Raw genomic sequence first — 25,378 nt, 5'->3', positions numbered from 1 at the left:
CCACTAACCCAATATACCAATATAATATATATGATAGATTAAACTTCATTCTCATATAGCATAAAAGCTTAAGTTTTTTTTTATTAATTTTAGTTAACTATTAAAATGGCTATTTAATATATTAAATTTCATATTATTACTTCTCAAATTTAAAAACATTATAACTTATTATAGCAATTGGGATGCGGCCCAAAATGAAGTTCCACAAAAAATTAAATTTTTATTTAAAATAATTATTTTATATGGTTTTAATATAATGATATTAAAAATATTTTTTTAAAAAAATATTATTTTAATATATTTTTAAATAAAAATATTTTTTAAAATATAACTATTACCATAATTTAAACAGGTTATTATAGTATCTTTGATTAACCAAAACAAATCTCAATAAACTTTTAGATTCCATTAAATAGATTCTATTAAATGGACTAAATTAACATTTTAAAGCAACTATGGAGTTATCATGGAAATATTTCAAGGTACAAGAGGCAAAATGAACAATTGAACACTACTAAAATTTACGTGTTCTCAACCAATCAACTGTTGCCATGTAATCTCCCAACCAATCAAATCAATCTCTGATGTCATCAAACCAAACAAAACCAAAGTACCATACTTTGATTTCTTCTATACACATTCCAAACAAGCCTTACACTCCATATCCTCTCTCAATTAATATCCACGTGTCCTTCATGCTTCCTTTCTCCTCTGTCCGGTAACCCTACCCCACTTCCATCCATGAATTAAACTCTCGGTATCAGCCAGAGCTGTGATCGTCCGCCGGCGTTTCCTTTCTTCTCATCAATCAATCAATATAAAAAATCATGATGGGATCAGATAATAATCAGGGCTTTCAAGACGATAAAGAAGAAATGGAATCTCTCACTCTCGACGATCCGTTAACATCCACCACTAACAGCAACTACATGTCTTTCGCCGATTACCGATCCGCCACGTCATCACTCTCCGCCACTCACCAACTCAACCACCCTTTCTCCCCTACGGATTCCGATCCTCTCCTATCTCCACCTCCTCCGCCGTACTCTGCGACGGAAGCCGGCCCGTACATCGAACCGCCGGCGTACGCAGATGTTGTTTTCAGTCCGTTTGATGAGACCTCGGTGAATGAAATCAACGGTGTGGATGGAAATCACAGTTTGAACAGATCCTCGTCGAGTGATTCGTCGCAGTCGTTCTCGATTTCGCGATCGCTTTCAACGGCGTCGAATTCGTCCCCGGATTTCATGAAAATTACGGTTTCTAACCCTCAGAAAGAGCAGGAGGCGGCGAATTCGCTTGTTCCAGGAGGTAATACTTATGTTACGTATTTAATTACTACGCGAACGAATCTTCCTGATTTTGATAGAACCGAATTCAGTGTAAGGCGTCGTTTTAGAGATGTTGTTACGTTGTCGGACCGGTTAGCGGAGAGTTATCGAGGGTTTTTTATTCCACCGCGGCCGGATAAGAACGTGGTGGAGAGTCAGGTGATGCAGAAGCAGGAATTTGTGGAGCAAAGGAGAGTTGCATTGGAGAAGTATTTGAGGAGATTGGTTGCGCATCCTGTGATTAAGAAGAGTGATGAGTTGAAAGTGTTTTTATCGGTACAAGGGAGGTTGCCGTTGGCTACGAGTACGGATGTGGCATCTAGAATGCTTGATGGAGCAGTGAATTTGCCGAAACAGTTGTTTGGTGAGAGTGTGGCTGTTGCACCGAGTGAGGTTGTGCAGCCGGCGAAAGGTGGGAGGGATTTGTTGAGGATTTTTAAGGAGTTGAAGCAGAGTGTTGCGAATGATTGGGGTGGCGTGAAGCCAGCTGTTGTGGAGGAAGATAAGGAGTTTTTGGAGAATAAGGAGAGGATACAAGACCTTGAACAGCAACTTAGTAATGCTTCACAGCAGGTGGGTTTTGTAATTTTGTGTAATTGGATTGTTGTTTTAATGATGAATGAGTAGTTTGAAACTAAGGGGTGATTGTTGTTTGTTTATAGGCAGAAGGGTTGGTGAAAGCACAACAAGATATGGGAGAGACAATGGGAGAACTAGGGTTGGCGTTTATTAAGTTGACAAAGTTTGAGAATGAAGAGGCCATGTTCAATTCGCAGAGAGTGAGGGCTGCCGACATGAAAAATGTCGCGACTGCTGCTGTCAAAGCAAGTAGATTCTACCGGGAATTAAATGCACAGACTGTCAAGCATTTGGTAATTTTAGTTGTTGGCTGCGCCTCTCAATTTTCTAATTAAGTTGAATTGTCTATAAATGTTATGTTTGAATTACCTATTCTTTAATGGATTCATGTATTGCATATCAAATCTGCAATACTGAAAGCTGTCATATTGGACTTGAGAATTGAAAGTCCTGATGTCTTGAAGGAAACTGTGCTAACTTTTAAGCTGTTTTCTGCTTATGTCCGCTTGACAGGATACCCTCCATGAATACCTTGGGCTGATGCTATCTGTCCATGGTGCATTCTCTGACCGTTCTAGTGCTTTATTGACAGTGCAAACTCTTCTATCAGAATTGTCCTCATTGCATTCCAGGGCTGAAAAACTTGAAGCTGCATCATCTAAAATATTTGGTGGTGACAAGTCAAGGATTCGCAAGATAGATGAGCTAAAAGAAACTATAAGAGCCACCGAGGATGCTAAAAGTGTTGCTATCAGAGAATATGAGCGGATCAAGGTATTGTGTCTTGACTTTTCCGATGAAAACCTTATGAAATGGGACTTGACTTTTTGAATTTGTATGCATGGGAAGCAGTAAACTGCTCGAACTATAGCTTGTTATATCTATTCGGTGACCGGTTGATTCAAAAGAACTTATTAATTTTTCCTCATCTCCCTAGTGGTCTAGTTATTAAGATTGACAACATAAACTATGTCAGCTCCTTCCCATGGTCAATCAGACTCTATCCACATGCAAATTTCTCACAGGGCAAATAAAGTTCTACTTGGACACGCAAGTATGCTCACACTAGTACATTAGTAACTAGCATTAAACGACGTCTCATGTCTCTGAACCTTCAGGCCCCTTAAAAAGATTGCATCATCACCAAAGTTGAAAAAGAAAGATTCGGGGAAATCATTCTATAGAGTGCATCCCCTGTCTCTTTACATCTAATTCTTGTGTAATTCAGTTCCATGCATCTCAAATAAACATGACCTGCTTTTTAGAATGACAAGAATTAGCCATTCGTTATTGCTAAATGCACAAGTTCTGTAGGATTTAATGGAATTCTTTTATTTATCAGCTGGACTAATCATGAACTGTTCATTGTAGTAATTCGCTGATATTTAAGTGAGTAGATGCATGCCTTTCATGTATTGTATGAGAAGGAAAATAGTCAATGTTTTACGATTTGGAGTTAGCTGCTCAATTGAACATTACTTGCTCGCTTTGCTCTTGTAAGCAGATACTTGGCACTCGTTTTAGCTTATGTGATTCACCCATATATATATTGAGATTTAATGTTTGGCAGAGCTTCCAATAAAAGAAGGTTATCAGAGCTTTCTTTTTAGGATTTATGAGGGGAGATATCCAGTTATGCATTTGGCATGCTAGCCTAGCAGTTGGCACACGCTAGACAAGGAAAATAAATATCATGAATTATTTATCTCTGAATGTTTTAGAGGTTGCTGGTATGATGATGTGTTGGCACTAGCAAATAGCCTGTCCGAGTGATTTCTTAATTCCTTTTATTTTCAAGAATTGCTCAATCCCTGTCTCATTCATTTTATGTTTACTGGAGCTTTTTAATGTTATGCAAGTATCATGGCTACATAAGGTTTCTACTGTTAAGGCTTGTGAACTGCTTCCAATTGATTATAAGGGGTGAAGTTGAGACAATTTTTCCTTTTCAAGCACTTTGGTTTTTTGCATGGTTGTTAGTTGCTTTGGGAACTAAGGTCGGAAGGCAAATTAAATAAACATAGGAATTCTTCATCTTTGCTTGCTTTGTAATTGTTGTAAATTCATGATTCAAATGTGATCATTTGCAGGAAAATAACAGGAGTGAACTAGAGAGGCTTGACAAAGAAAGGCATGCTGACTTCCTGAACATGTTGAAGGGATTTGTACTTAATCAGGTACCTTCTATATTCCTGGCCCTATTGATGGAGGGTTGTCTGAGTTATCTAGGGAGCATATATTTTCTTTTCAAACATGACTTCATGCATTTTTTTTCTTAAAAAAATGTTTTAAACTTTGTTTCTGGTCTGAATTTTGGTCTTATAGGTGATGTATGCAAGATCTGACTGATCAAGACCATGTTGAGTAGTGAATGTTTATGTCTCTTCTGTTTTTCATTGATTGTTTTTACCCATTAGATTTATTTTTCTTTGGGATCCAGTTTAAGAGAATCCAATAAGAGGTGACTATAGAGTTTCTTGATAGGCTATTCTGGAAGTGAATGTTGTTTGTGTTTGAATCTTTGCATGTCCACAAGAGGATTTGGTTTAAGAGGATCCAAATTTCTGTCCGTGTTCGCATTTTTCTTAACCAGGGCCTTCATTTATGACTAGAAGAATATTTGCATACATTTTCAAGAAAACACGCATCTTACCTACGAAAGTATTTTGTTAGCATTTTGCAATGCCAATGCAGGTTAAATCTATTTCCCATGTTGATGTGATTGTGACTTAACATACAGGTGGGATATGCTGAGAAAATTGCCAATGTGTGGGCAAAGGTCACAGAGGAGACAAGTGTTTATGTGAAGGAGAGTTCTTGAACGTGCATTTGTACATTCGGATCTTCTGCTCTTATTTTGTCTTTTCTTTATATATTGTTATTGCACACCGCTAGGCAATATAGTCTTCACATTCTTGAAGACAATAAAGAAAAGGAAGCACATAAAAAGCCACCTCCAAGTTGTCTGTTAGAGAGAATTGTTAGGACACTTTTTTTTAAACTTTTTGTTTATTGTAATTTGCATCTAATTGCCTGTTTGATTTCTAGATCTTTGAACCGTTAGAGAGAATAGCTAACACGCCCTTTTAAACTTTCTTTGGTATTTGACGTTGTAATTTGCTGCTTGCTTGTTTTGTTTCCAGAGATTTTAACTGAGATGCTGATTTTGCACGCCTCTTTAATCTCATCGGTGTATATGTTCATACATGTGCGGTGCCGGACTAAGTGGGTATTAGAAGGGTAATTTTCAAGTAAAATGCTAGAGACTCAAGCTCAAGTTTCGACCCTTTATGCTTTAGACGACTGCTAGTGATGGTTGTGCTCAGTGTTACTAAACCCAGCTTGGTGGGTTAACTTGGTCTGGTGACTCTGTGATCTGGGATTTAGCTTGGGTGGGTTTTAGGTTGGACGGGGAGTAGGGAGTTCATCTGGTTAAATTTAGTTAACCTATGATTTGGTTAAAACTTGGGTGAGAATGGGTGTTTGAGTGTGGTAACTTTTCAAATAGTTTTTCGTGCCGAAAAGCATGCCTTTTTAAAAAATTATTTTTGACATCAACACATCAAAACGATCTAAAAAGTATAAACCACACTTAATTTTAGCAAAAATAAATGAATTGTTTCAATCCCAAACGGCCTTATTTAAAAAAGGCCTCTTGACCTTTTTTAAAAAATTAAATCTTGAAACGATATGGCGACAAAAAAAAATTATCCATCAAGCCAACCAAACCCTCAACCTATATAATGTCAAAATGGTAAAATTAGAAAAAACAATTGCTTAAGTAAATAAAAAAAAATAAAAAGACACAAGATACCTGAGTCGGTTTGAAATTTTGTATATAAAGAAAAAAGGAACCTTGATCGCTAATAATATAAATAATAAATAATAAAATTATATAAACATGAGCTTAAAAAAAACCTATGTAGACCTTTTAAACCCTAGCTAATGTCTCAAACACATATAATCAATGAAATTCTAGACTTAGTTGAACCAAGAAATTAAATTCTCAACCACTTAAATATTGAATGATAAAATAAAATAAAATAAAATATTAATTTAAAAACAAGAAAAAGAAAATTAAACAAAAAAAATAAAAAGACATCAGATAACTTAGGGTATTTTCAAAATTATCGAGAAATTCTATAGAAAAAAAATAAAAAATAATAGAGCTTAGTATCTAATTGAATAAATGCATAAGGACTAAATTAAAAAAAAAAACATTAGCTTAAAAAAAAACAAGTAAACTCAAGTGAACATTCTAAACCTGGCTAGTTTCTAAAACTCACAACAATCAAAATCTTAGACATGATTCAATTAAAAAGCTTAATTCTTAATTAATTTAATATTGTATAATAAAATCATGAACAAAAATATAAATTAAAATTTTTTTATTAAGTAAAATAAATAGCAATTAAAATATCGAGGATCAAATTTAATAAGAAAAAAAACACAATGAAGATAAAATTGTAAGAAACAAATTCAATTTTTTTTTAAATAAAACAAATAATAATCAAAAGAAAGATGAATAAATTTGAAAGATTAAGAAATTCAATGGGGATGAGATTGAAAAATAATTTTAACTTGTAAATTATTAAAAAACAATGTTTCAAATATTGAAGAATAAAATCAGAAAGAAAACATCAATTTTAAAAATTAATAAAAATAAATTCAATAAAAAATGACAAATAAAAAGACCTGGGATAATACATGTTATTTTTAGAATTAGAGTAAAATTCTATAGAAAGCAAATAAATAAAAATAACAGAGCATAATCTCAAATTAAATAAATACTAAAAGATAAAATTGAAAACAAAATAAGCCTAAATAAAAGGAGAAAAAAACCAAGCAAACTCAGGCGAATCTTCTACACTTACGCAAACATCAAAAACTCACAATTCATGAAATTCTAAACATGGACTTCATCAAGAAGCTCAATTCTCAATAAATTTAATATTCAAGATTTAAAATGAAAAAAAAATAAATTTAAAATTTTTTCCAAAAAAAAAATAGCAAACAAAAAAATAATGATTAAATTTGATAAGAAACAAAATACTTAAGAATGAAATTGTAAAAAAAAAAAAAAACAGTCAATTAAAAACTTTATCCCAAATAAAATAAACAAGAATAAAAAAAATAAGGATCAAATTTAAAAGGTTAAAAAATTGAAGGGAGATGGAATTGAAAAAGAATTCTATTTTTTTAAAAATTATTCAAAATAAAAAAAATAGTAATAAAAAAGAAAAGAGACTAAATTTGAAGAGAAAACAAATTGAAGGAGTTGCTTTGAAATTTTTAAGGGGCAACACAAAAATCAAGTCAAAGAGAGAAAAGATAGTTGGTGCAAATCAAAAGGTTGTTTAAAACATGCATTGTCTCATCATGGAAGGGATGCCGAGATAATTAAAATGTTGCCGTTGAAGGTGGTGTTTAGTGACTGGAAGACCCAACACGCATTGCTTGAGGAGCGTCTACTCGTTTGCTCTTGCCATGCATGCACCATCAAGTTTTTTTTTTAATAATATTTAATATATGATGAAATAAAATAATGCCCCAAGTAATCTTGATATTAGAAAAAAAAAAAAAAAACCATGGTAAAATGACCAAAATGGTTAGTTAATTTTGTCTTTAAAAATAATAAAATAATTTTACTATTTAGAAAATATGAGAAATACCAAAATGCTCCTATTTGAAAGATAATATGTTTTCTTTATTATATGGTTAAATCATTAATTTTATTGTGCAAAAAAATAAAATGACTAATATAGTCATACATAATTTGTAAAAGATATTTATATCATGACAAAAGGACCACCTTGCCCCAAATGTTTAGTTCAAAGGTTTTATGGTTTAAGAACAATTTTGACAATATACTATTATAATAAATAGTGTTTTGTATCTTATTGCACAATAATTTCCCTTCTAGTTATTAGCATAGTTTTAAGACCCGGCCCGGTGGTCGACCCGGTCCAAGGCCCGGGTTCCGGGTTTTGACCGGGTCACCGGGTCTCGGCCGGGTCGCCGGGTCAAAAAAAAAATTTATTTTTTTTTAAAAAATCAAAACGACGTCGTTTTAGCAAAAAAAAAACAAAAAAAAATAAAAGTCAACGGGTTTGGGGCTAGATGTTGACCGGGTCTTGCCGGGTCAACCGGGTTCGACCCACCGGGTCTGGCCGGGCCAATTCCCAAACGGGTTTTGGCCTTCGGTCCCATGCCCCGGGTTCGACCCCGGGCCGGGCCGGGTTTTAAAACTATGGTTATTAGTTTTCGTTAATATTATAGAAAGGTTCCATATCCTTTTTTTTCCAAAAAAAGAGAGAAAGAAAGAATGAGAGTTTCATTTTTATTTAAAATTAAAATTAATTTAAGGAAGAAGTATATCGTTTCTTCCATTTTCATAATGTTAAAAAGTTTTAATATCATAGTGCAATCTTAATCCTACTTAATAAAGTTCATTTCTATTTCATGGGCTTGAAGGCCAAATTAAGGCCTGGAAAAAAAGTTTTAATTTTATAGTTCTGACAATCTGATCTATTTTATTTTAGTGGAGTGACTAGCATATCATGTTTGTTACTTGCAAAAGATCTTATATATATATAGGGACTCTATGATAATTAAATTAGTTTTAGTTCAGAGAGAAATCAATTATACTTATAAAAAAAAACTTTTAAAATAGATATGCCATTGTCAATATAAAAGAAAATTGACCTCTCTTAAAGGTTATTTTTTTATATATATATAGTTCACGAGGTCCCTCTTTTCATTTAGGGGGGAAAGGTTGGCATATTAAAAAAACATCTAAATCCTGTCAAGATAAAAATCTCTTACTTATCAGGGTAAGATATTCATGTCCTATAAAGATATAAATATTTTTTAATCGTTAGAATAAAATATCTCTGACTCATTAAAATAAAAATATCTTACTTATCACAATAAATATATCTCTAACTTATTAGGATAAGATATATATGAATCATGGTCTTATCGGGGAGCTTGAGATTCCTCTGGAGTTAAAGAGAACATAGACCTAGAGTCGGTGGATTTAGCAGATTGCCAGACTCACAAACACTAGTAGACAGTGGGTCTAGTAGCTTACCAGACTCTCACATCTAGGCTTAACACTTAACTGATCTTAAATGTGTATGAGTCTTTTCTAATTTATTCTTAACATTTATTATTTATAAACTATTTAATGTTCATTTATTACAATTTCTCATAATAAAATTATTGATTTAATCATTAGAGAGTTCCTAAAATCCAGAAAGAAAAAGACTGTTTTTCAAGAAATTCAATATTTATCACCAACCCTTGAAATCCTCGGTTATTAACATGAACATATGATTATTCATCATCTAAACATGATAAAAAATAATTTTCCTATTATTCTAGATTTTGTAGCATCATCACATAAACTATAAAAATACTAATATGCTATCCTGCTTATAAAGAGTAATCACAGAAGATATCTTCTCTATTGAATTCATCATAGTTTTACCAGGGGATTTTTCTTATAAAGAATCAATTACTAGATCTTTAACATGTTCCTTCGGAGCTCATGGACAACAAACTTATTAACCTATATATCTAAAACACATTCTGGGTTTCTTCATCGAATTTCACTTTTCATAAAAAAAAATGTTTTTCTTCTTTTTTAATACATCCCTTTTTTTCATTTTTTAAAAAATTATCCTTAGATTTTATTTAATTTTCGTCTAACTTGTTAAGGTAATTTCTACGTGATTTAATTTTAAACAATAGCTAGGTAAAGAGTTTTGTTTTTCTCAATTTCATCACTGAACTATATTTTACTTGTTGATTAAGTTGTTTTTGAATTGATAATTTAATTGGATCATATAAAAAAAACTCCTATATAGTTAATTTTAAATTCAAACTACTCAAACTATGAAAGGAGTCAAATAAAGAGCTTTCAAGATAAATTTATTAGATTTAATTTAATAATAATTTCAAATAATTCTTTAAAATTTAAATATTTTTTGTTATGTTAAATTTATTTTGGATCTAATCCGCTGGCAGCGCAAGTAAATAAACTAGCTCGTGGACTATGCAGGATTACCACCTTGAGACAATTCTATAGAGTGAAGATCATAATTATGCAGCAAATACACACCTGATGCTCCCTCCTCAAATACACAACCTGGCTTCAATTCCAGATTAGTTGGGGTCAACTGTATGGATCTTTTGTGCCATTCCACGCTATCAGACACCAAATCCTCCTCAATAAGCTACCACATAGAATGCCTCGACCATTGAGATTATCCTCGGCAGCTATTCCTCCTCCCATAGAATGCCTCGACCAAATCATTACAATGTTTTTTTAGCAAATGTACAAAATATTAGGTAGTGAGGGAATGATATAAATGAAAGGAGGGTAGATGCTTCGTCCATTGCTATAATAACTAAACACCAATCTGCAGTCAATTCCCAGGAAAGGAATAACTGCAGAGAGAACTTGTCTATCCAATAGCAGGTGCTTCTCCTGATGTACATAATGCATGCATGGAAGCTGAACAAAAAATTTACAATGGAGAAAGCCAACATCACAAGCCTAAATCACACTCAGATTTGGTTAAAACTACTGTACAGTGGTTAACCTGCCCAAAAAGCGTCATCCTATAAGATAATTTCTCCATTAAATTCAGAGTTCTATCCGGAGATCTTCTCACAATGAATAGAACTTTAGCATGTTTTCATGAAAGCTCGTGGACAAGAAGTTTATTCATGGGCTAGGCAAGATCACCAAGATCATGTTGCAATATATCAAGGTGAAAAGGATTATTACACAGCAATTGCACGCTTACAATCTCTGCTCACACAAAATCAAATATCCAAAGTGGTTGGGATCGGCTATATAGTTCCATTCTTGAGCATCATGCATCATTTCACACCATCATATACCAAATGCATCTCTCAATGGAGAGCTATAAAGGATCCCCACAATAGAAATGATATAATTCTACACTAGCTATCAACCCCACAACAACCCTCCCCCTCCCGCGAAAAGTTTCGACCAAACTCCTGCAAGTGTTAAAATCATAGGTTCCAAACAAAATGCAAATCAACACTTTGATCAAATTGACAATAAATTGTGAAAAGAGAGTAAAATCTGAGTCTTAGACTCCTCAACATTCAACTAATTCAATCCTTCATAACAACACCAAATGCAGAAAACCCAAAATACTTGCATACCTAGCTTCTATTTAGGCCTCAAATTAGAAGAAACTCTAGTCCTAACCACAACAAGAACAATGACCTCCGCTGACCACAAACTAGCTGGGGCTGGCTATCAGATAGATCCTTTACACCATTCTACATGAATCAAACTCCAATTCTAAATACAACAATAACCCCCCTCAATCCCAAACTACTTGGGGTCAGAAATTGGTCCTTTACACCATTCCACACGAATCAAACTCCAATTCTAAAAACAACAAGAACAATAACCTCCCTCGACCCCAAACTACCTCGGGTTGGATATAAAATATATGCTTTTTACACCATTCCACACGAATCAAACTCCAATTCTAAATACAAAAAGAACAATAACCTCCCTCGACCCCGACCCCAAACTACTTGGGGTCGGGTATAAAATATATGATCTTTTTACACCATTCCACACGAAGCAAACTCCAATTCTAAATACAATCTCTAAACTCATTGCGCAAATAATATGAATGCAAAATTAAAACAACATCAACATCAACATCAGCATCAACTTCAATATCAATATTAATTCAATTCCATGTAAAATTTTTACAATTTCCATTTCAACATGTAAAATAAAAAAAAACCATAAAGCTATAAAGAAAGAAAAACCCTCCAATCTAACATTCATTAGATTAGTGATTAGTCACACCCGAGAAATCAAAACCCTAATCTCCTATCATTCATTCCTTCAAAAGTCATAAACCCATCAACCAATCAAACTAGAGGTATCACATTGGATCCCCCAGATGGTCCACCAATAAAAGAGAACAAACCAGTGGACCCAGCAGTATCTTGATCATCCATGAACAAATCCTCAGGATCCCTAAATGCTCCGTGCACACACACAATCCCTACCCCAACCAAAACAGCCGTTATAATCAACGACCCAACGCTTGTCAAGAACACAACGATAACCGTCACCAAAACCAGTATCCCCAAAACCTCCCTGTTCGACATCGTACGGCCGAGGACTACCAGGGGCTGATCTGACGGCCGGAAGGTGTAGAGACCGAGCCAGGCGGCGACGAGGGAGAGGAGGGTAAGGAGGGAGAATGGGTGTGAAAGGAGGGAGAAAGCGAGTACGATTGCGAGGATGGTCAGATAATTTATTTTGAAGTAGGAGAAGTTTTTGCGTACTCGCGTGGTGGCGTCGGAGAGGGAGAGGGGGCGGGAGAAGGCGGTGCGGTCGACGAGTTCGAGCCAGGGACGGCGGTTGGAGAGGGTAGTGCGGAGGGAAGAGAAGAGGCGCGTGAGGAAGGTGCGGAGGGTGGTGAGGGTTGGGGTTGAGGTGGCGGAGGAGCTGGCGGAGGTGGTTTCGGTGGTAGAGATCGGGAGAGCTTGGGAGGTCATTTTGGGGATTTTTAGAGATCTTGAGGGTAAAATTGTTGATTGCTTTAGAAGGGCTGAATGCTGATCTATTTGAGTGAAGGCGGAGTCATTATGTAGGGGAGGTGGGGGGAGTTATGCTGTACTCTTAGGTACCATTATTGGAGTGTTTCCACTTTCCAGCCGCTGATTTCAGCAGGACGGTCTTGATTGAGTGCATTAGAATGATGTACATGTGGATGTTTGCTTTGTGTGCTAGAGGTTAGTTGTATAGTATCAGAAGTAAGAGGCAAAAAGAAGCCTTGTGGGGTGGCCAAAGCACTTTCTAGCGTTGTTATAAAACACTCATAATCTATTTTGGATTGTATTTTAAAATAAATTAGAAAGAGAATTAATTTAATGATTTAGAACATAATCAAAACCTAAATAAGACTCCTTTTAATTATTTATAAAAAATAATATTTTAAATTTTTAAATAATATTATTTAAAATTAATTAAGATAATTAACTTAAGACCTGGATCTTAAATTAATTTATAAATATAAAACACAGTTTGTACCATAATAATTTTTTCATTTTTTTTTCATTTATTGTTTTTGGTACTTTTTTTAGAAATCTTTGCCTTTTTTTTCCATACAAATACATGGAAATGAAAAATATAATAAAACATTAACTATATATACAGAGTTTCACATAATATGATATATAAAAATTAGAATTAATTATGGTCTTATGTTTTTTTTTTTTTTAAAGTGTAGTTACGGTTGTTTTTCAAAATATTTTTTATTTAAAAATACATCAAAATAATATATATTTTTATTTTTAAATTTTTTTTTTGAATCAACATATTAAAATAATCTGAAAACACAAACAAAAATATTAATTTTAAAAAATATAAAAAAAAATAATTAAAAAAAAAACGTTTTTCAAACATAAAAACAAAAAATGTAGTGCCATTTAAATTTAATCATATCCAGGCATTCTGGCTTGATGAACTATACATTTCCGGTGTTCGCTTCATCAAAAGACTCGGTTTTCCTCTAGGATTCTCCATTCAAGGTAAAGATGGGATCATCACACTTTGCAGATGATGGAATCTATGGTTCGCCGGTTGGATCATGTGTTGTTAGACAAACCAATCGCTCCCATGATATGTATTTATGATATGTCATCATTTAAAAATTAATATACAAAAGTCACAATCTAAAATAAAATTATATCTTTCTCGACACAAACTCCAAATTAAACAAAGACATGATTGTGTCCAACTTTAAATTAAATTAAGGCATGGATGCACCCAACTCTTTGTTGGATTTAGACGCATTCACGTCCAACTCCATATTAAATCAGGACGTTCCCACACCTAATTCTATATAGAGTTGAATCCAATGTGCCTTAAGTTAAGTACACAACTAAAAGATCACTTCACACTAGGGGTGTTCAAAATAACCGATTAACCGAGAAAACCGATAAAACCGAAGAAAAATTAACCGAAAAAACCGAACCGAAATGAAAAACCAATTAAACCGATTGTTAAAACCGTAAATTTTATCAGGTCCGGTTCAGTTTCGGTTTTGAACCAGAAACCGGCACAAACCGAACCGGACCCATAAAAGCCAAAAATCACAAAAATCTTTGAGGTATAAATAGTTAAATTGTAACCTAACCCTAACAATTAACATAACTTCACTGCCTCTCACAAAAAATCGCCGCCTTGCCTAGAAAAATTCTTAATCTTCCTCTCAATTAATTCTCCATCTTTCTTTCCCAGTTTCCCAATCTTTCTCTCTGGCCAAGATTCAACAATGTCTGCAAACTCAAGGATGATCAAAGGCCAACATGTGAATGCCCACCTGGTTACTCATTAGTCGATCCAAATGATAAATATGGAAGCTGCAAACCTGATTTCCTTCAAGGCTGTGAAGTAGATGGGCAGAGACCTCAGGAAGATTTATACACCTCGGTGGAACTTCGAAACATCGACTGGCCACCATCTGATTACGAGTTGATGAAGCCTTGTAGTCAAGAAGACTGCAGAAAATCTTGTATACAGGATTGTTTTTGTGCTGCGGCTGTGTCAAAATATGATAACTGTTGGAAAAAGTTACCTCTCTTCAATGGGATGAATTTGCGGTGTTTAACCTACAAAGAGCTAGAGGATGCTACAAATGGATTCAATACTGTAAAATCTATATTTTTTCTATGCTTGTGTTTTCTTCTTGCCATATGAAAAATCCAGTTTCCTGATTTGAAAAGAAAATTTTAAAGCCCGATTTAATGTAAACCAATTTTTTTTTTTTTAAAAAAACACATATATGATGGGATTAGGTTTTCCGGTTTTTTACCAAAAAAACCGGATTTAACCGAACCAGACCAGTTCGGTTTGAACCGGTTTTCGGTCCGGTTCGGTTAATATTTCACAAAATTAATGTAATTCGGTTCGGTTGGTTTTTTTAGTCTAAACCGAACCGAACCGAACCGTGAACACCCCTACTTCACACTAAGTCTCTCATAGGATCCATATCCTGAGTCTAAGTTAATATTTATGATATTCATCATAATTTTGTTAATTACGAACAAACAATTGATGTTTTTATTAATTAAATGTGATGGTACGAGTAACAAAATAATATCATTTTACTTATACAAGATTATTTTTTTACCCTTCCTACATTGCATCAATCAGTTCAAATTAGGTAATATAAAAGAGAATAAAAATATACAATAATGGATTAGAAACTATATACTCAGATATATAAACACATTCTTTACCTCTCCTCTCTCTTAATTTTACATTTACATTTTCTTTCTTTATCTATTATCTATCTTTATAATAACTCATTAATATTTTTATTAATATAATTAGTTATTTAAATGTTTGACTTGATCTTTGAAGGATTTCCACCAATACTTCTAAGAAACTTTGTATAGATATTTATTCTAAAAGAGTTTCACATCTCCTGAGAAGATCCATCAGATAAGAAACCGGTGTACATGAAATACATCCCAAAAAATTCCATCTAATTTTTGTATCCTCGTCAGGTTCACTTTTCCATTGCGAAGTTACAGCCATCAATGAATTTGATTCAGTGAATAAACCGATGCTTAGTGGTCTGTGGTCAGATGAAGTCATGTCAGTGATGATCATTTGTCTCATCTCTGCGTAGTGGAAAATCCAGTCGGATATCGGGTTATGATCAACCATGTTATTGTCTCATACTAGCATTTATTTGTATAGTTAAATATATATTATTTGATTAAATTAATTTTTCATGAATCCTAAGTTGTGGAAATAATAATAAATATATATATATTGTGTGAAAGATACGAACAATATCACTCATTTTAACATAAGAAAATATAATAGTATATAATGAAGTCGTCAAAAAACTTAATATAAAAATATGTTTTTTTATTTACCAATTTTTAATGTTTAAATTAGTAAAAAATATAAAAAGAAAACACTGTATAGAAAAAATAAAAAGAAATTATAGGAAAGATTATAATAATGATGATTGTTTAAAGTGTTTTTTTTGTTTAAAAATATATTAAAATAATTATTTTTTTTATTTTTTTAAAAATTATTTTTGATATCAACACATCAAAATAATATTTTAAATAAAAATAATAAAATTTAAAACAACACGGTTTATACTCTGTTTTCAAACACTCCCCCAATTTTTCTCGGCTAGGAATGTTCTCTGCTTGCTTGCGTGATTGTGCTATGGCTTTGACTGGTGACTGAGTATATTTATGCACTGATGCCTTGAAATTTCTTTATGGTCAAGGAGACATATATTGGTGGAAAAAAATAGTGATAGTCACTGTTCTTGAGCTGGTAATTCATTGGAAATTGATGTTTTGTCATTGCTATTTTACATGAAAAAATCACTGGTAGCCATTGTTGTTTGTTAGTGGGTATGCCATGCCATGATTATTATGTCTTTCTTGTTATTGATAAATATATTTATAATAAATAATGTTTTAGTACAAAAAACAATATCTGCTTTGCAAAAATACAAAAATAAAAATTTTATCAGTGTAGAAAAAGTTTGTATATCGGCTCATGTTAGACCTTGAAAATATACATACAATACGTGCTAGACAAGATTAGATAGGCCGAGTCAACATTAAATTTTAAATAGAATTTTGAGTTGAGAATTTAGAAGATTGTTGGAAAGCCAGCCATTTGATCCAAATACTGAAAAAATTATTCTTATAGAAAAATCAGGATCCATATGAAATAGTTTGATGGAATGTCTTGAGCTATCGAAGTTATTGTTAGAAAGACAAGAAAATATTGTCAAATGATTCCCATCACTACATATTGAATGTTCTTTGCCTTTGTAGTCATCTGATTGTGTTGTTTTAAAGGAAAAATAATTTGAAAAAACCATGCCCAACAATTAAGAATAACTCTGATTAATTGACCTAGTGTAAAAACATCCATTAATATATATATATATATATATATATATATATATATATATATATATATATATATATTTTTATTTTTCTTGTCAAAATAATAGTATTTTTGATTTTTTTAAAAATTTAAATTTAATTCGAGTTGATTTTTTTAATTCATGACTTAGATTTTATATTGGGTTTTATAATTATTTTTTTTCTTATTTAAAACTAACTTGATTTTAAGAGGTTGGTTGTGTCTAAATCCGAGTTCACATTTTATTTTAGAGACCTTAGAATTAACTAGGGATGACAAAAGAAGCAAAGAGGATCAGAACTCTTCAAAAGAAGAAGAAAATTGTTTGATCTATACTTATCATTTAGCTTTATTTATTATTTGTTTTGCTTAACCATTGCTATTATCAACCATCATTGATCATGGGTAACAACCACCATACTGTTTGAAAAAATCATCGAAAAGCTATATTTAAATCAATAATAATTCATATTAATTATCATCAATGTTTATTATCCATAAATGAAGTTATACCGACTAAAAACATTTATTAATAAAATAAAAACTAAAAAATATATATTCTTTTTAAAGGAACCCAAACTTATGAGCATACAAGCTCGCTATCCATTGGATAAATTTATTTTAAGTTTATAATTTTTGTTTTTTAAGATATTTTTTAGAATAATTTCTTATTTATTTTTAAATGAATTTTAAAATATTTTAATATTCCTCATGTTGGATTGCAATATCCAAATGGTTTTATGTGGAGTGAATTTCACATATAATTTGGCGTTTAAAAGATCTATTAATTGTTATATAAACCAATTCTAACATTTCCAACATTAATGAAGAAATTATAGTTATAAAAATAAATTCAAAATATGAAATTAACAAAAAAATAAAAACCTAATAAAAAAGTGATGAATAAATAAATAAATGGTCAAAGTACTTTAGTTGGAATATAATTTGTTTTTTCTAGCCCAATTGACCCGGGCCATAGAGAGAGATACATTCTTGAAGTGTAAACCACTCTCCATCCACCTATCCTCTTCCTTTCCCCTCTTTTAAGCACTTCTCTTGTCCCATCCCCATTAGTCACTATAAAGGACTTGGTAAAAAAGAAAAATTGTAAGAAGAAAAAGAAAGAGAAAACCCATTTAAATCAAGAAAACTTAGAAAGAAAAGTAAAGAAGAAGAAGAAGAAGAAGAAAATTACTTGAAAAATTGCATTCCAAGTATCATATAAGCTTTAAGCAAGTCCTCCATCTACTAGAAATCTCAAATACATCACCCATATTTCATTATTAATGCAATGCCAATTTCAATCTAGCTTTCATTATTCCTTCCCATTAGATTAAATGTTCATGTCATTTGCATCATAGTTTACTAAAAATATTCTTAACCCATTGTTTTTTTTTTTATTTATAAAAAACTTATCATATTCACTTAAATATGAGTCAAGTCTCTCTACTAACTTGGTGTTAATACTTTAGTCTAATTTTATGAAACAATTATTTTGCACATGAATAATATGCGTGTTTTCATAGAAATAATAAATGTTTTTAGATAAATTTCATTCAAATCTTAACTAAATTATTAATAATTGTCCTCGAACTTTCATAAGACTTGAACATAAACCACCATGGATATTAAACTCTTATTATCTTAACCAACATTTCAAAGATTATTGATTCGGCCTCTGATTAAAACTTTCAAAGGATGAGGGACCAAATAGAAATCCATAAGACAATTGACGTATCAAAATAAAATCTTGCTAAAAATAGAAGGAAAAAACAATAAAAAAAAAAGCCCAAATTAATTATCAAAATTGCCACCCAGAAATCTCTCCTGTCCATCTTTCGTCCACGTCTGCCGTCCCGTCCCGTCCCTCTCTCTCTCAAGTCCAAACCGCGTTGCACAAGGGCATTATCGTCATTTTCCCATAGCACCCGCCTCTTTATTTTATTCCCTCCTCCACTCCCACTCTCAAAATTCCAACCACCACTTACTCCGAAACGCAGCCGTTTAACAGAACTCTTGCAGAACCGAAACAGCCAAACACAGCCTTAAAAAATGGCGGCAGAGAACGGAGAGGAGAAGCTGATCGCCGTAGCACGCCACATAGCGAAAACGCTTGGCCACAACGAGTCAATGGCAGACGATATCTTGCAAATCTTCTCCAACTTCGACGGCCGTTTTTCTCGCGAAAAATTTGTCGATAAATTGACAACGGCAGGACAGGAAGAAGATTTGAGACCTCTTGACCATACTATCAAGTCCTTACAACGTCGGATCTCCCATTACGTCGCCGCCGAATACTCGATCTGGTCTGACTCCGCCGACTCATCCGCCTTCCTCGACTGTCTCGACGAGCTAATCTCTACTGTCCGTGAACTCTCCGGCTCCATTTATGCCGGAGCGTATCTGTCAAACGCGGAGGATCTTCTTCAGCAGGCTATGTTCCGGCTGGCAGAAGAGTTCCGTCTGTTAATGGAACGCGGAGGTGAGTCCTTTGAACTTCCTAGATCTTACAAAAACAGCAACGGAGTGTTAACGGAAAACAATAGTAATAATTTATTGTATGAGGATTCTGACGAGGATGATCACGATGATAGTGATAGTGAGATTCCGGTCGCGCAGCCTATAAGTAATTATGACGTCATAATTGATGCATTCCCGTCGGGGATTGTTAATGATTTGCATGAAATGGCAAAGAGAATGGTGGTTTCGGGGTATCGTAAGGAGTGTTTACACGTGTATGGTAGTTGCCGTAGGGAGTTTTTGGAGGAAAGCATGTCGAGGTTAGGGTTAGGGAAACTGAGCAGTGAAGAAGTGCAAAGGATGCCATGGAATGAATTGGAGGTTGAAATTGATAAGTGGATTAAAGCGGCGAATGTTTCGCTTCGGATTTTGTTTCCGAGCGAGAGGAGGTTGTGTGATCGTGTGTTTTATGGGTTTGGTTCGGTGAATGACTCGTCGTTTATGGAGGTCTGTAGGGGGACGGTGGTGCAGATATTGAATTTCGCAGATGCAGTTGCGATTGGGAGTAGGTCTCCGGAGAGGTTGTTTATGGTTTTGGATTTGTTTGAGACAATGAGGGATTTGATGCCGGAGTTCGAGTATAATTTTAGTGATCAGTATTGTTTGGTTCTTAGGAATGATGCATTGGGGTTATGGAAGAGGTTAAGGGAGGCAATAAGGGGGATTTTTATGGAATTGGAGAATTTGATTAGGCGGGATCCTGCCAAAGCTCCAGTGCCTCATGGAGGGCTTCATCCAATCACGAGATATGTGATGAATTATTTACGTGCTGCGTGTAGGTCCAGAGAGTCGCTAGAGCTGGTTTTTGAGGAGAGTGCGAGTGTTCCATCAAAGGCTTCTACTTCATCTTCGCTGTCGGTTCAAATGGAGTGGATTATGGAGCTGTTGGAGAGTAATTTGGAAGTGAAGGCGAAGATTTACAGGGACACTGCGTTGTGCTCTGTTTTCTTGATGAATAATGGGAGGTACATTGTGCAAAAAGTGAAGGATAGCGAATTGGGTTCGCTGCTTGGGGATGATTGGATTAGGAAACATACTGCAAAAGTCAAGCAATACATTTCGAGTTATCAGAGAAGCACGTGGAATAAACTCTTGGGGGTGTTGAGAGCAGACTGCAGCCCTGTAGGAGCTAATGTCGGGGGAAAGTCCATGTCTATGAAGGACAGGATTAGGGCATTTAACTCGCAGTTTGAGGAGATTTACAAATCTCAATCTCGATGGATCATATTTGATGAGCAGCTAAGAAACGAGTTGCGGATCTCCTTGTCCAATCTAGTGCTGCCAGCTTATAGAAACTTTATTGAGAGGCTTCAAAATGCTCCGGATGTGGGAAGGCACGCGGATAGGTTTATTAAGTACAATCTGGAGGACATTGACACCCGGATAAATGAGTTGTTCCAGGGAGGGAATGGATCAGCTGGTGGCAGGAAATGAAGGCAAGCCACTGCTTGCTATACTATTGTGTATGAATGCAATCAATGATTTTTAGCTCTTAACTAGATACGTGAATGTGTTTTGACACTTTTTGTTTCGTCTTTCTCTCTGTGAATGAAAATTATAGATGCTGTGCCATAATCAATCAAGATGGTGTTCTGCTTCCCTTATGAATTGTATTTTCCATTCGCTCTTTCTATGATCATGGCTATCATTCATTTTACTATAGTTATACATGGAAACTAGTTTTATATTGCTAATCCAAAGATAAATTAGTTTGTTTCGAGTCCCTTTTCGAAAGTTATGGTTTTTTTTTTTTATACCACAGCAGAGATAACAAAACATTAAATGAAGTATGATTGATAGTGCAAAGAACATAGAATATGATGATCACTTGTTTTTCTTTATAAGAACTTTTCTTGTGGAGTATGAAGTCTGTGAAATCATATATTTGTCTAGATAGTTGGCTAGGAACCTGTAGGATGATTAACTAGGAACTGGGAATCATTTTCACATCATTTTACAGTATGCTGCTGCTTCGACAAGCCCTGTTCCGCAGCACCATCTATGTGTTTCCACAAGAATGTCAGAAAGCTACCCTTTAAACAAGGACAAGATTCGAACCTAAGATCTCTAACGTAGATCCTGACGAAGCAAAACACACACTCGTGCGAATATCATCAACTGTTAGGCTTGGACCGAGGACCAATATTGATTCCAATAATTTATTCCAACCCAATAAATACAAATCATTTGGAGCTAATATAAATCATTATATATATTTTATCAATGCAGGAAAAATTATGCAAATTTTTTTATGATCAACAAACACATAATTAAACACACACATGCAAATGAAAAACCGACGAATTCAATTATGAACTAGTAGGGCCAGAAATTAACTTCAATTATGAAGTACAACTAGGTCAATATATATTAATTTAAACTTGCTATTATGTCTTTTATATTCTCTAAAATGCAAAATTATTAAGCCCCTCCCTAAGACACATGATCACTCGGGTTACAGATTGGATAAATTAAATTAATCTAAAATAAAATCATTTTAATTAAGTTGATCAAATTATGGATTCATCCATCATGTTGATCTAATTAATGAGATCAGTTCAATTTAAAAATCAGCCTAGAACAAAGCTCACAAGTATACATGTTTTTTTTTTTTTTTTTTTGAGAAAGGACAAAATAGAAGATAGTGTCACAAAATTGAGAATCAAAGGAACTCATTTTTCTTTTATGAATCAATCTTGGACTTGGAAATTCTGTGGTCCAAATATGATAAAATAGCAATAAATATATGTAATAAGTGATTTAATAAATTAAAATACTCTAACAAGCCTCTCCTCCTGTCAGGAAACATGAAACAAAACATATAAAAATATATTTGTTCATAAGGAGGTTAATTACAATGGCATGCTAGCTAGCAATCCATGAAGGTTTAATCTTTAAGTTGCAGTATGAGACACGCAAGGCCATGTATATAATATTTGAGAATGAGATATTGTGTAATCTTGCCAACTACCGATTCCTCACAAGCAAGATTTTATAATAATTACATGATGACTCGCGGCAAAATCTGCAAACTCTTACAAGATTGATAGTGTGTTTGGTATTGCGGTAGTTGTTGTGGTTGTGGTTTGAAAAAATAGGTGTTTGGTTAAAACTGTGGTTAAAATTGAGGTCGAATAAAAAATAGTTTAATGTGTTTGGTTAAGAATGTTTTTAAAATTGAGGTTATAAAATAATTTTTAAGAAATATATATTAATATTGATGGTTTTAAATTTAAATATTGTAAATTTAATTACTCCTATTACATCATGAAATAAATAATACTTTATATAAAATATTTTTTATTATTCCATTAAACTATATATAATTTCATTACGTACAAAATTCATCCGATAAGAATTACAGTTTTCATAATTTTTTGAGCGTGTAATAAAATCAGATAAAATATTATCAAGTATAAAATTGATATTACAGTGCGAGTGAATTTAATTTACTTTATACTAGTTTTTCGAGAGAAAAAATATTTTTTTAAATTAGTTTTTTTTAAAATAAAAAACTGTTAAAAAATTAATACATTGAAAAAAAAAAAAAAAAGTGCATGTGAATTGCACTGTTCACGTGAACAGTGCAACTCACTGCAGTGTGTCTGAAACTCACATTTAAAAATAGTAATTTACTGCTTTTCGAAAGTCATGGTCCTGCCGCATATAAATGGCGGGACCCATGTATTTTTATTGTTTCATCATTTATAACATTTCATGCATTTGGGAAGAAATACGAACGTGAACGTGTTGCCAAATGGACTCTGAATCTTCTACCATCGTGCAATAAGAGACAAAAAAGCTTGATTTTTCTCGAAGTTCCATGGATTTTGTTTCTGAAAACAAAGATTTTGGCATGAAATGTCAGCTCAAGTTCGATACTATACACTTTAAATTCGATCATGATCTCCATGGATAATTGCGATTCACATGGCCTGACACTGCATTTTATTTGATAGAAATGGCTTTTTGACAGGGCTGCGTGGAGCTTGAATAACCACTTTACATATATATATGGTTTACAGCTTGTGCTATTAATTGGGTTTGTCTTTTTGCTTCTTTTTTATATTGTTCTTAGGTCCATGTCTTTATATCCAGCCATATATATGATCACTGCATTATTGTTCAGTGATGCTTCTGATTAGACTTATGTGGGTTTTCTATTTATGCTTCTGATGGTATGAAATTCTCTATACTTAAACTCAATGAAAACGAGACCAGATATTCTTCTAAAAATAACAAGTTAATTTATTATGTAAAGTTTTAAGATATAATTTATATTATTTTTTAATATATTTTTTTAAGTAAAAACTTTTTAAATTTAGAATTTACATAGATCCATATTATTTTATACTTGATTTTTATTAAATAAATAAAAATAATGAGATTCAAACTCCTAACTGTTAAGTTATCAAGGCTCTAAAGAACCAATCCAACCCAATAACTTAAATTTTTAAATAAAATTTTAAAATATAATTTATATTATTTTTTAATAATTACTCCACACCTCATTGTTGAAGAAAAGAAAAAGAAGCGAGAAAGTGCTAATGAACTATTTAAAGTTAATTAATTCCACTTCTCTCTCACGCTATTTCAGACCTCTCGTTAATTATTCCTTCATCACACATGACCATCACTCTCATCAACCCTCTCATTAATTTTGGCAATCACAAAAAAAAAAAAAAAAAACTAAAATATTAACTACGTAGGATGCAAGCAACTAGTCATAATCACCACCCTTTTGTCATTTTGTTCAACAAAATATTTGATTTTTCATTGAATCAAATCTCAATTCAAATTTCATAACTTGTCTTCTTTCTAATTTACAATTCCCACATAAATCTTTCATGATACAACAAAATTGATAAGAAAATGAGCTTAGTAGCTACAGAATCTACGAGCATTAAAATCCCGTAAAACAATTGGATGTATACACTGAATCAGATTCAATTAAAGCCATAAGACTCGTGTACATAATTTAACCTCGAGCAAGAAACAAAACCCTAACAATATTATAATGCCAGCTACCTTTACCAGACAAATCAAAGGCTCAAGATCACTTGCACGATCAGTATTATTATATATTGCCCAATGTACCTAGAGATAACCACCACATAAGAGTACAAAAACAGTATTAAAGTAACCATCTAGGTGGTGGTTTAGTGGTAAGAGCTTGGGACCAAGAGGTTTGCTCCCTCTGTGGTCTCAAGTTCGAGCTCTAGGTTGCTCATATGATGGCCACTGGAGGCTTACATGGTCGTTAACTTCAGGGCCCGTGGGATTAGTCAAGGTACGCGCAAGCTGGCCCGGTTACTCACGTTAAACTAAAAAAAAAAAAAATAGTATTAAAGTATGAGAGCATATGCCTCGTGGGATTGGCCGGTGGGTAGCAAATATTTCAGTAAGGTGTATATGGTGCGAGTAATCTTTTAGCTAAGTGATGCTTCTTTGTTCTTACTATTCACCATTAATGTATATGGACTGCTTTGTTGCTTTCTCTTGAAAGAAAAACAAAAGAGAGATACTTCTATTTTTGGAGGATACGCTCGTTTAAAATTTGGGGTTTGGAAGAGATTGAATGAAGATTTCAGAAATTCGAGAAGCGTTATTGTAATTCTGTAGTTAATAAAACCATAGATATAATACCTAATGTGAGATTTACTTAGTTCAAGATTCAGATTTGAACATGTTGACTCATAAATTAATTTCAATTATGATTTTTTTTTTAAAATAACTCTTTAAAAAATATAATTTTATTTTATAAAAATAAAAATTTATGTTTGTGAAGAAATAATATAAATTATATATTGAGATCTACATAACAGTTTAAACTTTTGGATTGAATTGGTTTTTTTGACATTATATCAGAGCATTGATGACCAAGCAATCACGAGTTCAAATCTCACCATCTCTATTTATTTGATAAAAATTAAATCTAAGGTAATATGAGCCTATG

General features: G+C 33.1%; 3 protein-coding genes across 3 annotated transcripts; 2 read left to right on the top strand and 1 right to left on the bottom strand.

Moving 5' to 3' along the window:
• Positions 1-623: 623 nt before the first annotated feature.
• On the top strand, positions 624-5,092 carry LOC118029581 (sorting nexin 2B). The gene is made up of 5 exons (XM_035033489.2): positions 624-1,904; positions 1,994-2,203; positions 2,424-2,684; positions 4,001-4,087; positions 4,651-5,092. Exons 1-5 carry the CDS (start codon positions 828-830, stop codon positions 4,729-4,731), a joined length of 1,716 nt encoding a protein of 571 aa, XP_034889380.1. The 5' UTR covers positions 624-827; the 3' UTR covers positions 4,732-5,092.
• Positions 5,093-11,630: 6,538 nt separating this feature from the next.
• LOC118029580 (PRA1 family protein B3) lies at positions 11,631-12,556 on the bottom strand. The gene has a single exon (XM_035033488.2). It carries the CDS (start codon positions 12,480-12,482, stop codon positions 11,847-11,849), a length of 636 nt encoding a protein of 211 aa, XP_034889379.1. The 5' UTR covers positions 12,483-12,556; the 3' UTR covers positions 11,631-11,846.
• Positions 12,557-18,811: 6,255 nt separating this feature from the next.
• Positions 18,812-21,044, top strand: LOC118029579 (exocyst complex component EXO70B1). The gene has a single exon (XM_035033487.2). The coding sequence runs from the start codon at positions 18,955-18,957 to the stop codon at positions 20,854-20,856; it is 1,902 nt and encodes a 633-aa protein (XP_034889378.1). The 5' UTR covers positions 18,812-18,954; the 3' UTR covers positions 20,857-21,044.
• The last annotated feature ends 4,334 nt before the right edge of the window (positions 21,045-25,378 follow it).

This window comes from Populus alba, chromosome 19 (genome assembly GCF_005239225.2).
Source record: "Populus alba chromosome 19, ASM523922v2, whole genome shotgun sequence".
NCBI classification, from domain to species: domain Eukaryota; kingdom Viridiplantae; phylum Streptophyta; class Magnoliopsida; order Malpighiales; family Salicaceae; genus Populus; species Populus alba.
This window is presented reverse-complemented; position numbering and strand designations above follow the sequence as displayed.